Source organism: Kryptolebias marmoratus, linkage group LG5 (assembly GCF_001649575.2).
Source record: "Kryptolebias marmoratus isolate JLee-2015 linkage group LG5, ASM164957v2, whole genome shotgun sequence".
NCBI classification, from domain to species: domain Eukaryota; kingdom Metazoa; phylum Chordata; class Actinopteri; order Cyprinodontiformes; family Rivulidae; genus Kryptolebias; species Kryptolebias marmoratus.
In genome coordinates, this window is record NC_051434.1 from 25,394,557 (window position 1) to 25,412,399 (window position 17,843).

At 40.1% G+C, this 17,843-nt stretch overlaps 1 protein-coding gene across 2 annotated transcripts in view; it reads left to right on the plus strand.

Annotated features, from left to right (window-relative positions):
• The window catches only part of LOC108248128 (ubiquitin-conjugating enzyme E2 E2-like), an 86,581-nt gene extending 70,035 nt beyond the window's left edge, over positions 1-16,546 (plus strand). For both annotated transcript variants that reach the window (XM_037975729.1, XM_017436658.3), the window contains 2 exons: positions 7,898-8,045; positions 16,152-16,546. In XM_037975729.1, coding sequence (XP_037831657.1) covers positions 7,898-8,045; positions 16,152-16,249 — 246 coding nt within the window. In that variant the 3' untranslated portion in view covers positions 16,250-16,546. The remainder of the gene's footprint in view (positions 1-7,897; positions 8,046-16,151) is intronic.
• The last annotated feature ends 1,297 nt before the right edge of the window (positions 16,547-17,843 follow it).

Below are 17,843 nucleotides of genomic sequence, written 5' to 3' on the forward strand. Positions count from 1 at the left end.
CTGCTGTCCTCACCACTGTCCTGCTGTCCTCACCACTGTCCTGCTGTCCTCACCACTGTCCTGCTGTCCTCACCACTGTCCTGCTGTCCTCATCCATGTCCTGCTGTCCTCATCCATGTCCTGCTGTCCTCATCCATGTCCTGCTGTCCTCATCCATGTCCTGCTGTCCTCATACATGTCCTGCTGTCCTCATACATGTCCTGTACCAGTCTAGCATACTTCTCTGCCACTCCAGATTTCCTCATACAACAGCACAGCTCCTCCCTCAGCTCCCTGAGTTTTCTAATGTATACTTTTTCTGAAAAGCATAAACTTTGACTTGTGTTTTTTGACAAGCTTTAAACACTGTCTAAATTTATCTTTGGAGTTTGTATCTGATATATTTCCATCTGTTGCCCCAAAAAGAGGAACAGTTTCCCAGATGAGTCTGTCTCCTCCCAGCCACTTCCCTGGCAATCCTCACTGAGGGAAAACTGAGCTCATCTAAGCTTTTGGCGTCCTGCTGCCTTGTTTTTCCAGCGTGGCTGTGAAATCGGACAGATGCAGCTGCTTACTCACTAATGTTAGGATAATGACAACAGCTCAGGTTGACTTTGATATTCTTCAGTAGAGGTAAAGTGTTGAGGACAGAAAGGTCGCTGTCTCTGTATTTGTAGTTTGGTCCAACATTAATCTGCCTCTGAACCTGTTCTACAACCAGTGTTGCCAACTTAACAACTTTGTCTCTATGTTCCCCTCTAGCAACTTTTTTTTAAAGTGATCAGCAACAAATCTAGTGACTTTTTCTGGTGATATTGGGAGTCTTTTGAATACTCTGATGTGAAAGCATGTATCATTCTTTCCAATGAGCAGCAGATGCTTCTGTGGATCCCTCCTAAGTCCCAAACACAGCTCAGTTCTCGTGGATGGTCCCTTCCTGAGTATTCTGACCCTAAATGAATCACGCATGCGTGAAGACTCCTCTGATTGATAACTCTGGTCAATTATGCACATCTGGTGATGATGTCATTCAGCAACGTTTAGAATTTAGCCAATAGCTACTTTTCTTGCTGAAGTTGGCAACACTGTGCTCTTCTAAGATAATAGCCCTCCCTGTATATTTAAGCTGTGTACTGAGATCATCTGGTTCTTGGATCGCACAAAGTTGGATCCTATTTACGTAATTATAGACAAAAGGGGTGGAAACATATGTACACACAAGTTTTTGTGTCTGCAGTGGCTTGGTGGTCAGTGCTGTGGTCTTGTAATCCTGAGGTTGCAGGTTCAAGCCCAGGTTGTGGCAGGAAGGGCATCCAGGATAAAGCAATTGCCAAATTGTTTGTGCGAGTTTGCTCGCTGTGGCAACCCCTGACACAACTTTTTAGTTGTTTTTTTTTTCTAGAACTGTTTTATTATTATTATCTTATTTAACTTCATTTTATGGGATTTAAAATTAAGATCCATTTAAATTCTAAGTTGAACATTTTGAGTCAATTCCATTCAAGATGGCTGCCACAGCTATTTAACATAAGACAAAAATGGCTATAATTCAGCTCATACACCACTGGGTGGATTTGAAAGAACATTTCAGCAAATAATCATTAATCAAGCATTAACATTGCCTTAAACAGAGCAGAGCAAAACCCCTATATATTATTTCAAATAATATATAATAATATAATATACCTTATTGAACCGTCAACAATATTACAGCAAACATTGCAGAAAGATATCAACAATATACATCAAGTATACATATTAAAAGTGTAGGAAATGAGAATAGTTTTAATGGAGTGACACTTATGTATAAATGATTTACTCTGGACCCTTTAAACATAACTGAGAAAAACTCTTCCCTCCATCTATAGGCACCTAATTATGTCTTAAGATAGGGGAGCAGGGTCAGGGGCCCTACGTATCAAAGAGTGTGTAGCTTTCATACTGAAAGTTGGAATATGGACAAAATTCGAAAAGTACATACATACAAAAATATTCTGATTGATGACACTGTTTGTATGCATAATTCCAAACACATTTCCTTTGTACATCTTGACAAATGTGGAACTGAGTGCAGATGAAACACCTCTCCAAACAATGAAAGTAAACCACATTAAACCTCATGTAACATAACATATAACACTCCTAACACTCTGTTTCCCTATTTTTGTCACATGTAGATGTAAATATGCATTGGGGTTCATTTTTGATCATGCGCAGGCAGGACATATTTGCATATTAAAACAGAGGCGTAACTCCTGTTCTGGCATAATTACTACAACGTTTATGTTGTTTTCTGTTTCCATGTGGATGAAAACATTTTTAGAAATGATTTAGCCTGGAAGCTCATCCATAAATTCCCTTTTCAGTTGATATGTAGAAAAACACAAGAGGAGTTGATTCCCAAATACACTCTTTTGGGAATCAAAAATAAAATTTCCCTAGCTGTGTTAAAAAGCAAACAGATGAAACTATATTACAAGAGAGATCTTGGATTAGATGTAAAGCTTTTGTTACACAAATGCAGAATCATAATCTATCAGCATCAGCCATGATGGGATTACACCCTGTTAATGAGACCACAAAGCCAAGTCGGGGACCCATTTCACGGTTGCCACCACAAACCCATCGCAGGCGAGGTGTAAGAACACAAGAGAATCTTTTCATGTATTAGACTTGCACTCAAACATCAATCACCTCATCTCTCCTGCTTTAACTTGTCATGCCTCTGGAAATGTTTTGATGTAATGAAAAGTGTCCCAATTGTTGTTCTGGCTGCTTGTCAGGACTAATTACCAGCAGCATGAAAGTGGAGAAGGGAGGGTTTGGATCACATTCAAGGGTCATTTGTTTCTCTTAAAACCAGTATCTTACTGAGCTGTGACTGCTGGAAAGTAGCTGATGACTCTTTCATTGCAGGCTCACTGAATTCGGAGTGTTTGTGACCAGTATGCTGAGCCGCAGCATTTTGCACAATCATTTTTGAAAAATCACAGCTTGTTATTTTGTGCACAGTTTGCAAACTGTATCTTGGCCATGCACATAATTTTGTTGCACACCTCTTGACAGCTACCCCCATGTTTACGATATAACCTGCTGGAGTACACTTTAGAAATGAAGATATGCAGAGTGGCATCATTTTATGAATAATTATTATTTTGAAACCAGGATTTTAATAATTACAATTTATCATCACTGTAGGTAAACCTGGAAATTCAGGGCTGTAGCCCAGATGTTTCCTGAATAACTTCAGATCTCAAGACAGAAGAAATTTAAAACCCAGTGCTATTCAAAGCATTAGGCTAAAATAATAAATGTTTGCCTAAAAAAAAGACTGTAAATATAAGTATGCCTCGTACATGATCCTAAGGCTGAGGTGGTAACAGGCTCAACTTCCCTGTCAGCTGGTTTAAGTACACATTTAAAGGTTAACTGAAACAATTCTCAAAAAATTGACATTTCGTGTATGTTATTGAGTCAAACACATCTACACAACTTTGCAGGGACCCATTTTTTGACCTAAAACTTAAATAAACTGTTATCATTTTAGTCAATAATTTCCAAAGTGGGTGATTTGTGGGGCAGAGTTCTGTCCTTGGTTCATGACAAACACTGTGCCCCATCCGGCCAAGAGCACCGCTACTGTCCAGTTGTTTACTAGTGTAAATGGAACAAAAAGCCTTTTTTTGAATACAAAGAAATGCCGGAAAATGCTACCCTCATCAATGGTCACGAGCTTTGGGTAGTGACCGAAAGAACGAGATCGCGAATACAAGCGGCTGAAATGAGTTTCCTCCGCAGGGTGTCTGGGCTCTCCCTTAGAGATAGGGTGAGAAGCTCGGTCATCCGGGAGGGACTCAGAGTAGAGCCACTGCTCCTCCACGTCTAGAGGAGCCAGTTGAGGTGGCTCGGGCATCTGGTGAGGATGCCTCCTGGACGCCTCCCTGGTGAGGTGTTCTGGGCACGTCCCACCGGGAGGAGGCCCCGCGGAAGACCCAGGACACGCTGGAGGTACTATGTTTCTCGGCTGGCCTGGGAACACCTTGGGATTCCCCCGGAGGAGCTGGCCCAAGTGGCTGGGGAGAGGGAAGTCTGGATCTCCCTGCTTAGGCTGCTACCCCCTCAACGCGACCCCGGATAAGTGGAAGAAGATGGATGGATGGATGGATGAAATGCGGGAGTAATGGATATACAACCAGACCAGTATGAACGTGAACTGACAGCTGGATCTCCGGAATCAGATGAAAACTTTTCAGGTTCAGATTCTGATGATCACCAGGACCATCATGGCCGACAAAACAACGTGCATAATGACAGAGTTAGAAACGTGGAACGGTGAGAACTGATTACTCCCAGATCACTGTCATGACATCAGTACACAACACTGCAAATCAACATAAAGACAGGAGGAGAGAGCTCACGTTGCTAACTCGAAGCTAACCGGATGCTAACTTGTTAAAAACATGGGCACGCTTGCAAGTAGTCTTTATGAACTCCCACACCAGAGTAAACTAATCAACAGCAGTTTCAGACTATGACATTTGTTTAATCACACATGGATTGTTTATATTTTTCATCATTAACAAACTGCTCTGAATCACAAACTGATCTCAGGCTGTCAGCCTGTAAGCAGCTCAGACCTATTAATGACAGCGTGCGTTCATGTCACGTTTGAAGTAAAACTTCCTGATTCTCGTCTTTTCTGTGGTCATGTCCTCCTCTCCATTTGCCTTTCTTTTAAAATTAGAAATAGTTAGGACTACTAATGGCAAAAGGTCCTGTTTTTTTGGCATGAAGCCAGTCCACTGCAGTAACGAGGGTCAGAGCGGTGCTTCTCTTTGAAGTGTTCAAAACAGAGTTTTGATATTAATTCCACAATTGGAGCTTATGGATCCAAATCTGAGGAAGGTTTTTATCTTTCGGGAAGCCAAAAAATGAAACTCCAGTGGTATTTTCTGGCCGGCTCAAACAATTATTTCCAACAAACTGAACTATATTGTACCAGTATTCATCCACTCACTGTTGAATGGCTGAATGCGGTGAACCTCAGCAGCTCTGTGAATGTCACATATCAGGAGAGTCACAGAAAAAGCCGAAAACACCCAAGTGGTTTCTTCAATGTTTGGTATTAAAAAATATAGTATAATTAATTTTTAGGAGAACTTTTCAGTTCAGCTTTAAGACCCACACCCTCCATGTAAATAAACAGAACATTGTTCTTGTTAAAAAATAAAAACAGACAGATCAATTTCTCAGGTGTTGACTTTTGTCAATTCTGATATCTCTTACATTGCTGCTGTATGTTCAATATTTATTATGTTTTCTAACACATTTAGTTGTATTTAGTTATTTCATGAAAGCTAATGTGACACCATGATTGTGTGCGGAGTAGTAGGCGGGACTTAAAGCCCCACATCGCATAGATGCTGGGTCTAAAAAAACATTGCAAATTCTGTAAACTGGAACCTTCTGGCTTCAATTCTCAACAAGCAGAATAAGCTATGCTTTTTCTCCAAGCAGCATGTGCTTCACTACACCTCCACTGAGAGTCTGTGGCTCATGTATATTTACAATCCAATTGCGGGAGTTGGAGAAAATAAAAAGAATGAAGGTTAATAATTAGCATGGTAGGGGTGCACCCCTAGATGTGTAAGGACGTCACAGACCTATCAGCCACAGTAAAATGACCCTACTCTTACCACCGCTCAGACAGTACCGGCATTACCTTTTACAGGGTCGGTGGCAGGTGGGGATTTGGACTGCTGTGGTACATCTGTCAAACAGTAACACGTGTCATAAACAGAGCTCAGACAGGAAACCTCCAGTAAAGCTGAATGGAAGTTCTCCACCGTGGCTCAGCAATTACAGGAAGATTTTTCTATGTACATTTTTATCCAAGTGCAAAAAATACATACAGTGTCAAGTAAAAAATTATACATTTCTGTACAATAGCAAAAAATAAACAGATAGTAATTCACAATAATGTACAGCTCTTGTGCTCTAGAAATATGGAAATTAAGTTGAGACAGGTTCAAGACGCCCTGACTGTTTTGTTTTCTATGTGGTTGATGAAAGGATACAAGTTAGAGGAAGTAAATGAGGAAAAAGCTGTCACAAAGCAGCTGGCATGTTTGAAAATCCTGTCCAAGTCAGCAGCCTCAGACAAGCCAAAGGTGACATCTTAATGAAGCTGTGCTCTCTGGGCTGGGTGTTCAGTGTTGACCACATCAGACCCACAGGGACTTTTCACTGCTTCTTCATCCTGCACTGAGCAGCAGCTCTGGGTCATCTGTCAGCAGCTTTTCATATCAGTCTCTTTATGTGGAGTTTGGTGCATTTACCTGAGGCACTTGTTTCTGTGTTTTATGGCATTAGATATCATGTTTTAATACAATGGAATTTCAGGATCTTATTTTGACAACTGATTGTTTTTGTGTAATCAGCTTTTTGTATCATTTAAAGAGTCGGATTTTGCTCTCAGTTTTGGATTTTGTTCATCATTATTTAGCAGTATTATGAAAACAAAGTGTGTGTGTGTGTGTGATCTGCCACATCTGATTTTGTCTGATGTTTAACACCAAATGACAATAATAGCTAGCATACAAAATGTGTTTTTCTAAATTTTCCTGGAATTAAGATAGCTGGGATTTCTCCCTCCAGAATAGTAGAAGGCTTTTGACTTCAAGTAAAAGATGTGCCAGCTAAGGGGGTCTGCAGGAGCTGGGGGGTTACCTTTTACTCAGGGACCACTGCGGGGAAGGACCTTCAAAAAGCCTGAAGTGAAAAAGAGTTTTGGTGTTGTTTTTTTTTATTTTAATTAATTATTGTCATAATGAAATTCACCCTGGCTGAATAAAGTGGTTGAGAGAATGAATTCTGCATTAACAATTGATACCATGGATGGTAAATATGTCCTGTGCAACTACATCCTGGTGCATTTGAAACCACACAGGACTCTCAGACAGAAGTGTGTCCACCCTAAGGACAAAACACCCAAACCCAAACTGAGCGGAGTGGTGTCTGCAGTTCAGTGCAGCGAAGAATGTTCAGACCAAACAACTTCTCCACAGACACATGACTCAACACAGGAGAGCCACCTCTTCTGGACAGGACTCAGCGGTTCACCTACACCTCAAGGATAAGGGACACTCCTTTGAGGACCAAAATGTTCATATTTTGGACCGAGGAGACAGATGGTTTGAGAGGGGGGTAAAAGAAGACATTTGTCAATTTAGAACGACCAACTTTAAATAAAAGTGTAGGTCTCAAATTTCAGCTTTCTAAAACTTAAAATAGAGCATTAGGCCTGATACCCAGTCATTTTCCCTCCAACTCACACTTTCATACATGTGACCAAAGCATCATTCATGTGAGACAGGCAAACAAAAACCCTAATAACTCCCCAGTGTGAGAAGAGTGAGATTAATCTGCATGTGAATTTAGCTGCAGAAATAAATCTTATGCAGTTTAAAGCTTGGAACTCATGTCTGAATTGAGAATGCTTCCCTGATGAGAAGCAAAACATCTTCAACTACAGAAAGGAAGTCCAATTGCTCTGTTTTTTTGGATTAACTGTTAAAGCAAAAAGAGAACATGTTTGCAAAAAGGAATGTGGCCGAATATTTTTAATAATCTTTTTTTATTACACTGTTTTTGTGTTTGTTTGTTTGTTTGTTTAGAGAAATTAAATCAACTGCACAAATAAGACAATGAAATAAAACTATAGAGAAAGTACATGGTGTTTAAGCTATTTACTTTCAATTCTTTCTTATCCACTCCAGCATACACTTCCTTTTCTCTCTGTGACTGTAAATTCAAAAATAAAGTTCTTCAGATTTTTACACAGGGGCAGTAAAATTGGCAGAAATAAAATTCAGATGAAATGGGAAGATTTATCAAACTCTTCTGACTCTCACGCCAGGTGACGTTCCGTACGAGGATCTACCACTGCAACATCAACAGTCAGGGGGTGATCTGTCTGGACATCCTGAAGGACAACTGGAGTCCCGCCCTCACCATCTCCAAGGTCCTCCTATCCATCTGCTCCCTGCTCACTGACTGCAACCCTGGTGAGAGCAGCCACACATTTCTCATCATGTTTCAGCTTCATTTCTGTATGGAGAATATTTACCAAATCATTTGATTTTGAAGCTCCAGTGCTGCAGGTGACAATAATGAATACATATAGAGCTTTAAAGATTCATTTCTTTCTTGTTTCATTTTAAGCTGAAACTCCTGTCACTTCCTGTATCTGTTACAAATCGCTGGTTTGGAGCAGGTTGAGTAAAATTGAGCTTGTTTGCTACTTTTGCTCTTTTTTTTCTTCATTGTTTTTTGTTACTTGATGTGGGGACATCTCTGATCCTCTTTGTAGACTGCTCAAAGCAGACTTTTGGCTTAGCATTCTTTGAAAGAATGCATGTCGCCTGCCACCTTTCACACCAAAAATGATCTTATGGGGATACCTATTTTGAACTTTATAAACAACACTTTGTGTGCTCTCACGTGAGATCTCATGAGATAAGTTAGCAGAGTATGTGTTGAGGATGACTCTCAGCTACTACCACGCCAAATTTCAGTTCAATATCTGCAATGTTGGGGGGGNTTGGATGTGGCTGACATCTTGAATCAACTTGACTCCAGGAGTTAATCGGTTATAAATGTTCAACCAAAGATTATTTTCTCCATGTTTCATCAAAATCTGTCCAGTGGTTCATGAGATATTTTGCTAACAGACAGTCAACCAAATGCATGCACAGTCACAGGCAAAAACATTACTGACTTCAGTGATGGGTGATAAGGAAGCATTTTGACATTCAGCAGATCATGATGACAGTCTTCAGTGAAATCTTTCTACAATAAATGTGGAGATATTGCTAAGAAAGTTGTGTTTTCAGTTGTGTTTGTTGTTTGTTTGTTTGTTTGTCTGTTCACAAGATTACTTAAAAACTAATGAGCAGATTTTGATAACATTTTCAGGAAGTGTTGGAGTTGTTCCAACAAACCAGTGATTCAGTTTTGGTGGTGATCCCGATCACCATCTGGATCTAACATATCTTTATGAGCCTATGGTGTTGGTGAAAGTTTGCACTCTTTGAGTGCTTCTACTTTCAAAATGCTTTTCATTTATTTGGCAAAAAGATTTAAACTGTCTGCCTTAAAGATTTGCACAGAATATAAGTAGTTATTCAGTATTATACTTTTATATCTAAAAAAAAAATTTTGTGATGTTTCTTAAACATCATACCATAACAGTGTTTCCTTTTTTGTTTTCAAATAAAAGTAAATTAATCATGTTTTTTTTAATACTATGAAAGTGTAGTATTTCTGACCATCAGAATCTGGTACTTGCTCATGCCTACCTGAGGGTCATTCCACCTGGTCCAAGAAGTGGTGACTCCAAGCTGAGCGTAATAAAATCACATCAGTACTCCAACAGTCAAGGAAATTATTCTAAAAAGTGTTTGTTTTTTTCACAAATTCATAAGTGACATCTGTCCAGTGGTTTGGGTAGAACCACATTTACAATCCAAATAATAATCAGGTATTAGGACTCTTCTGTATTATTGGGTCCAGATCGGTCAGACTTTGTGTCCCGTGCAGCAGTAGTTTGCTCAGTCCCTCTTTAAAGAAATACTCTTATGTCCATTAAGCATTCAAATCTGTAGCATTCACAGCATCATCCTGTTTCAGTATTAAATGGGATTCAGGGCTTTCCTGCTCCCTTCATTGCAGCGGAATCAATAATTCACAGGAAAGACGTCACCATTTTTAAAGCTAATGAGTGCCATTATGGCCCAGTTTGCTTCAGTGTGAACACTGAAAGAGCAGGGAATTCAATCTGTATTTTATGGACCAGTTAAAGTGAGTGCACTGGGCCTCAGCTACCATCGCAGTTTATGTGTGTTAGTAGAAAGGATTATATTGAGCAGGCAGGGGTGGGTGAAAATTCTGTTCTGTAGCACCACAATGAGCTGTAGAATGAGGAACCTGGGAGGGAAGTGCCAGAACATGAGAGGTCGGGGAATAAACGGGAGAATGGCAGGTCAATTCAGGTGTGAATAGTGAGGATAGTACAAAAAGAAGAAAGAGGGGGAGGGGTGTCGTGAATTGTAAGAGCTGTAAGACCTCTCCTGCAATCTTTTGTCCTTTCTGTGGGGATTGTTCTTTGATAAGCAAGGCAGCTGTGGTTCCTCCGTAGGAGAGAATGAGAGTTTTTCTTTCCCTGCTCTTCGACAGATGAAATGAGACGATTCCTTCAAAGTATCATGATTCACAATCAGTTTGACAGATACTCCAAGTTCACCAAAAAAAGAAGAGAATTCTACCTTTCAACCAGTGACTCACACTTTTTCTTTCCTACTTTCTGCTTCTCTCCTCGTCCAATTTTTTCTTCAGTAGTGATGCTGACTGTGAGCCTTGTATGGTTTCATCTGAGGATCTTTCTGTCCCATGCAGCCAGAAATCTTTGACATGGAGCTCATTGCCTTATGGGAAAAAGCTGACAGTTGTTTGACATCCCAGAGGCTGCTGTTCCTGCTGTCACACCTCATTGAACTCTATATCACAGTCTCTCAAGTACACTGCTACCTGAGGTATCAGGCTCACAAGACATACGCTCAACCGTAATGAAAAACACAAAAGCTCACATTTTTTATGTTTTGAAAACATCAAAGGTATGATATTAATGACACCTCCGAACAGTCCTACCTGTTACTGGGTGATGAAAACCTTCTTCACAATGCTTCCCTAGTACCACACCTCAGGTCACACATACTCTGTTAGTTGAGCAGATCCTATATTATTGAATGAGGTACAGCTACCACAGTTCAGCTGTGATGCTATCAGTAAATAAGGTTTCCAATCTAAGGACCCCTCAAACAATCACTCAGCATGAAGATCATCAGAAGCAACACGGGCGGTGCCAAACTTTGCCTGGATGGATACCAGTTTTCAGTTTGATATGTTTGTTGAAGTAACAAATGACCACATTCCTCTTCTGTGTTGTAATCTGGCTGACGGTTCAAGTCATTACATATTTTCCTATGCATTCCCCAACAATTATGTCCTAACAAAACGTACTGAAAAGCTGTTCCCCTAAAATATAGAAATTGTTTAGATATTGATTGTTTTTGGTGGTAAATGCTGTAACTTCTAAATGGTTGTAGCAGCCCGACTCCCATGTCTCATCACACATCACCGAGGCAGAGTCTGCTGCTGTCTCCTGTTCATTCATGGGCCCCGACATTGTCACTCAGTGTTTGAAGTTCAGGTAGCTGGAGAGATTTCTTTTGTCTGAGTTGTACAGACATCACTGAGTAACTGTAAATGTTTTTGAATCCTGACTGACTATACCTTTTTTGTTCTTTTAAGCTAAAATTTCACTGGGCTGCAGCTGCTGAAACTAGCTTACAAACGGCATTTATGAAGGAGTTTCCAAAATGTCTCCAAAAGTTTGCGGAGTTCTCCATTTTCTTGCATGGGCCTTAAAAGCTTGCACCCATGTTAAAGTTGTTGCAGGCATCTCAAACGCTTTTCTTTTTAGTTTCCTTCCTTCTACAGCAGCAGAGCTGTATTTTGACACTGCAGGGGAGCTCTTCTTATGAAGACGTCTGAGGATATAGCCCAGATTGTTCAGGTAAAAACCATGCTGAGATAAATGATAACTACTAAAAACTGGTCCACTGCCTATATTAACTTGAAAGGCACACTGCAGTAGAATAAATCATAAACATGAGGGCGGTTGGCAAGGTGACTACAAAGCAAGCTGAGGTGTGTGCCATACAGGTGGAGGTGAGCAACAAAATAATGTGCATGTTCGAGAATACAGTTTTACAAGCTGTGCACCTGGAAAAAGGCTGACCACTCAAAACACAGCCAAATGGTTTGCTGGTCACAGGACTCAGTGAGATGACGGCAGAAATTTTGAAATTTTCAGTTACAAAATAGTCTCAGTTGCTGCTGTTCTCCTCCTTCTGCCATCTTTACTTGCCTTAACTTTTTAAAACACCATTACTAGAAACACCTGAGTTTAAGCCTCAGAAGGGGTGAAAGTCTGCCTCATTTGGAAGGCAAGACAGAAAAAAAGAATGTGTCAAAGTTATCCTAATAATAAACTTTTATTCAGTTATATTGTTGTTATTTAGCATCTGGAGCCAAAATCAAAATGATACATACAAATTTGAATAATGGCACAGCCCTAGTCTGAGTTGTGTGTCAGAACTAAGCTAGTATCTGGGGTTTCAATCCCAGGCAAAGGCTTGTTTTGCAAGTCATCTCTTTATTTATAGCTCCTTTTACGCAACACTTTCAAGCTCAGCCTAAAATACATCAGTGTCATGTGTGGATGAAGAAAGTAGAGCAACACATCTGGGTATTTAGCCCCAACTCTGACTGGGGATAAATGGATCTCCTGAAGGGTTTGCGAAAAGAAAAGTTAAATAAATTTACAGGATTGCTTTGAAGTGTTTAAGTTTCTAGATATTATGGTTTGCCAGGAACATAATTATTTAATGATACATCAATGATCACCAGCATTATGTGGAAAAACTCTTTCCTGAACATGGATAGAATCATCAGACTGGTGAACGACACCACCCAGTGGCCTGATGTGTCATCAGATGACTTCCCAGGGAATGTATTTCTCACAGTCATTATACTGCGTTATTTTTGATATTTTGGCTGTTGAGCTGTACCTACAGCACATAGAAAAAAGAAAAAAAGGCCAGTGTTCAAAACCATCTGTAACTCAGTCCTTGTAAAATGTAGAGAGGTTTGACCAGGAATGAAGAAAGATCCAGCCTACATGGAACATGGAACAGCTTGAGTAAATAATCTGGAACTGAAAGGGTGTGTTTACATGAACTGCTGAAGCCTTTTAGTTCAAATGTCTTCATGAAACTCATATGGAGAAGTAACCGCTGTTGTTCTGTATTCCCCAGCTACTGATTTACATAACAGTCATTTTCCCCATGGAGAACTTTGCTGAAGCAAATATTATGATGCTTTTTCATGTTAAATGAAATTTAAATAGAACTTTGTGCTACATTTGTTTTGAAGTTACAGTACAGAACACAAAGTTGATTGTTTTCATAGAGAACATGAGCCAGTACTGTCTGATAATAGCTAGAAAATGATAAAACCTCACACACTCATTGCATGGTGCGCCTCAGACTGTCAGTTTTGTAAAGTTATTCAAATTATTCAGTAATTCATCAGGAGTTTGTATAATACATTAAATCCTTAGTCCTTACATGTTAGTCTGCTTTTTCAGTCAGAATATTGTCACGTCCGGCTCAACGGCCATGACAAAAATGGGAGACAGACGAGCAGATCCATGTGAAAAACAATTTATTTCAAGCTCTGTAAGAATGGATAAACCACCGCCATCTGAGGCACGTGTGCAGAAGCTGCCGCCCGCTCCAACTAATGTGGAGGCCAAACCAAAAAGCAGGCCTATAACCGTCTGGAAGCTGGCTTTATAACACCAGCCCAGGTGGCACCCAAAGCCAAAGCGTCTGCCTGTTGCCTGAAAGAGAAGAAAACAACAGAGACACCTAGTGGACTGGAGGGGGTCGTCACAATACTAACCGTCATATAAAGTCATTCAAAAGCGTTCACCAACAACTATTTCCAGTAGGATTTTCTATGGATGAAGCTGTTAAATGCGTTGTTGAGTTAGTAGTAATATAAAGTGATGCTCCCAGCTGTGATAATGAGGATCCAGTCATCCTGAAATTCTCTTCCTCCATCACTGAAACCCCAGTAAGGATCAGTGCAAAGGCTGTTTGTCCTGCTTGTTCAGCCAAGCTTTTCTCAGTGCTCCGTCAGCATGCTGAACCCTGGAAGGAGACTGTGTACAGACGAGCAGTGAAAATTTGTTTCTCTGTCACCTTCCTGTGAAATTGACCAGCAGCACAGTCAATGGAGGAGCCATAAGATGCTGCTGACTAAAGCAAGTGTGCGGTTCATTAACAAACATCCGTTTATGTCTGTTCATCAACAGACATAGGTCTACAATTAGAAACCAAAAGAATCACCACTGGTTTACACCAGAATCACAGCTGATTTACACAAGGATCCCCCACATAATTTTCAGCAGAATCGCCACATGATTTACACTGAAATGATGGTTGATTTACGCCAGAATCATAGCTGATTTACCCAAGAACCACTTCTGGTTTACACCAGGGTCAGCGCTAGTTTACACCAAATTAAATGTTTTTTAACTCCAGAATAATTCCATGAGTTGCACCAGGATCACTGCATGATTTACAACAGAATCACAAGTGATTCTGGTCAAAAAAGCAAGTTGTTTTAAAGTAAGTCAGCTGTGATTCTGGTGTAAATCATGTGCTAGTTTGGTGTAAACCAGCAGAAATTCAGGTGTATGATATAAATCATGCAGTAATTCTGGTATAAATCAGGGGGGATCCTTTTGTAAATCAGCAGTGATTGTACCATCATCATCATCTGGTCCCACCAGACATTCATGCGGGCCTCACCCAACTGTTCTGAGAGGCTGAGACACGTCCAGCGCCTGTGGGTTTAAAGCAGGATTACAGCTGGTTTACACCAATGTAGATGTTTCAACAAAAGTGTCGGCCATCTTGGATGTCATGAAACCATAGATGTGATGGAGCTCTTTAGGTGCCGTCTCTATTTGTAATCTGTTTGTCTGAATGTTTCTCCACTTTTACAGATTTATCATGTTTAGGCTCAGTTAATTAGCTGTGTAAACATGTTATAAAACAACTCACAAAAATGAAGGATTTTAGAAGAAGGATATGTCGTAAGCTAGAGCTCTAAAACTAAAGATAGGAACAAATTTTTGTCTCACAAAGGATAATTCTAATTATTTTTTTATTTTTAATTTTAATAACTTTTATTAAACCCTTGACACCTGGTCTAATAAAACTAATGGGCCTGAGGCTTCACAGTAGAATTATGAACCATTTTGTTTTGTTGAACCAAAAGACTTTCTGATGATTTTATTATGTGCTTTTGTTACACAATGTCACGGGACACATCCTGGTTTAAAATCATAAAGTTTTTTACACTGGAGACAAAGTCAATGCCATCCAAAGTGAAAGGCTGCTAAGTTTATTCATAAGATAACGCTGCTTACGTTTACATTTAGACTCCCTCACAAATGCCATTCTTCAAATGGTTGTCATCAGTGAGATACTGGCTTTATGTCTTTAAAACATGAGTGTAATTTCAGTAACTGATGCATCAGGCTTCATGGGTAAATATAACTGAGTATCAACAGCAAAACAATGGGCATTTAATAGAGCCTGTCTAAAATAAAGAGTATTGCTCAAAGTACTGAACCCTGAGGAACTTCATGGCTAACTCTGGTGGATGAAGAAAATTCATTATTAACATTCATAAACTGAAATCTATCAGATAAATAAAATTTGACCCATTTTAGATTAGTTCCTGTAATTCCATACCATGCTCAGACCTTTGTGTTTTCAGTACAGACGTGGAGAGGGGAGGGCAGATAAATTCAATGGCAGAATTCAGATCAGTTGTGTCTTCACTGGAAGAGAACAAGGAATGTGTTGACAAACCAAGACAGTCAAAGTGATGTAGAAAAGGTTCAGACTTGATCTCAAAAGCCAACAGTAATCAGAATCCAGAATAAGCTTAACAGAACCATGAGGGTTCTGTTGCATTTGTTCTTTGACTGAACAAACACAATAATTTAATAACTTTTGGGGCATACGTGACTAACTCAAAGCCATTATTATCACCCTTTACCGAGAGGGGTGATGATGTTTTTGCGTGTGTATTTGTGTGTCTGTAAGCAGAATATCTCGTGAACCATCGGACAAATTTTATTGAAACTTAATCATTGGATGTACATCTACATCTGAATTAACATGGCTGCCACAGCCAGTTCACCTTAAAAAACACAAAAATTGCTATATTTAAAACTTTGGCATAAAGGGGGGCGGGCAATATGTATTTCTTTAAGGAATTGGTTTACTAACTCCATCATCAATGTTAGATCATCAATATGTGACACCTGACTGTATGTATGAATCCAAGCTTTTCAGAGATTCTGATAACAACAAAGGTCCATTTCTAATGTCCAACAGAACCTCTGTACACATATATTGTCATGTTTGTTGCTGTGTCTCACTGCAGTCTTGGTTTTTGTGTTGCAGCGGACCCTCTGGTTGGAAGCATTGCCACCCAGTACCTGACCAACAGAGCCGAGCATGACAGGATAGCCAAACAGTGGACCAAACGCTACGCCACATAGTCGAGCCCATTTCTCTAAAATATCCCACCCAACACCAACACATACAACTCCAACACTCCCCCTCCTGGAATCTATGGAAGCACACCCGACCCCCGACCCCTGACCCCTGACCCCGTCTCACCCTGTCGAGGTCCGGGTGAACCAGAGCCACGTAGTCGTTGCAGGAGATGACGTTCCCGAGAGCAGAAAGCCTCTCCTCCACCCTCTGGATCCTGACCGAGTCCGGCAGAGAGTTCCTGATGTTCTGCAGCTCCTGATCCGTCGTGTTGTTGGGAACCAGGAGGCCGTGGCGGTTACCTGACGNTTGAGCTGATGGTTAATATTAGTGCATGACATCAGGATGTGGGTTCATGCAGTGTAGTCATGTTGTTCTTTCTGTCCCTGCGGATTTGTGGCATGGAGTGAGCCAATCATCATGTATGACAGTAGTGGTTAGTTTGCTGTACATTTAATGCTTAGTGAGAGTACAAACTTAATTAAACACTGGCTGTAATGTGATGGGTTGTCTCAGTCTGCTGTTTTTTATTGCCTAAGTTGACATTAATTACAGTGCATTGAATACAAAACACAAAAACAAGAGGGGAATAAAAAAACAGAAAGAAGTAGTTCACTAATAATAGAAATAAAATAAATACACATGCACAACTGACATGTCTATTTCTGTTGATTAATAAAAAGACATTTTTCTTATATTTTTTTAATTAGATTTTTTCTATGTAATCTACAACTTCTGAAAAAGTTGGGCTGTTGTGTAAAATGTAAATAAAAACAGAAAGCAATGATTCACAAATCCCATCAACATAGTACAGTCCCTGACAGAAGTTCTGTTGCTTATCCATGTTGTGGAAACAAAAGCTTATAACCTGATTTTAAATTCATCTATTGGTTTTAGAAATGACTCATATGAAAGCTCAAACCCTCCCAAATGAGGTTTAATTTACAGAAATGAATTTGCTTCACTGCAGAAATAATGATCCTTTAATGAACACAGAAAGGTCAGATTTTGGCAAGACAAAAGTTTTGTTGCCTTGTCATATAAAGCACCCAATCCTAGTTTACAGCCTCACCTGTGCTCACTAACTGATTGGTTAATTAGTGGGTGTGTATAAAAAGAACCCCAGCACCCCAGACCCTCACTTGAACTGCAACTTGACTTCTGGCAACATGCCAAAAATTCACCCTGCGACCAAAGCCTTGATTATCAAGAGGCTGAAGACCAGATCCACTGCAGAGGTGGCTGGCACCTTTAATGTGTCTCAGCGTCAAGTACAAAGAATTAAAAAAAGATGTTTCTGACAAGCCCAGGTCTGGTAGACCCCGCAAGACAACTGTTTGTTGGTTAGAAAATCCAAAGCCAGCCCTTTTCCACTGCAGCAGAGCTCCAGGCCTGGTCACCTCAAGTCCCTGTGTCAACTAGAACAGTTTGGTAGGTAGGTAGGTACATTTATTTATATAGCACTTTTCAGCACGAGGCGACTCAAAGTGCTTTACAACACAAGAACAAAATTACAGACAGAGTTACAGAACATGACAAGATAACTAAGCTAAAACATGACAAAGGTACAGGACATCTAAACTACTAAAACATGATATT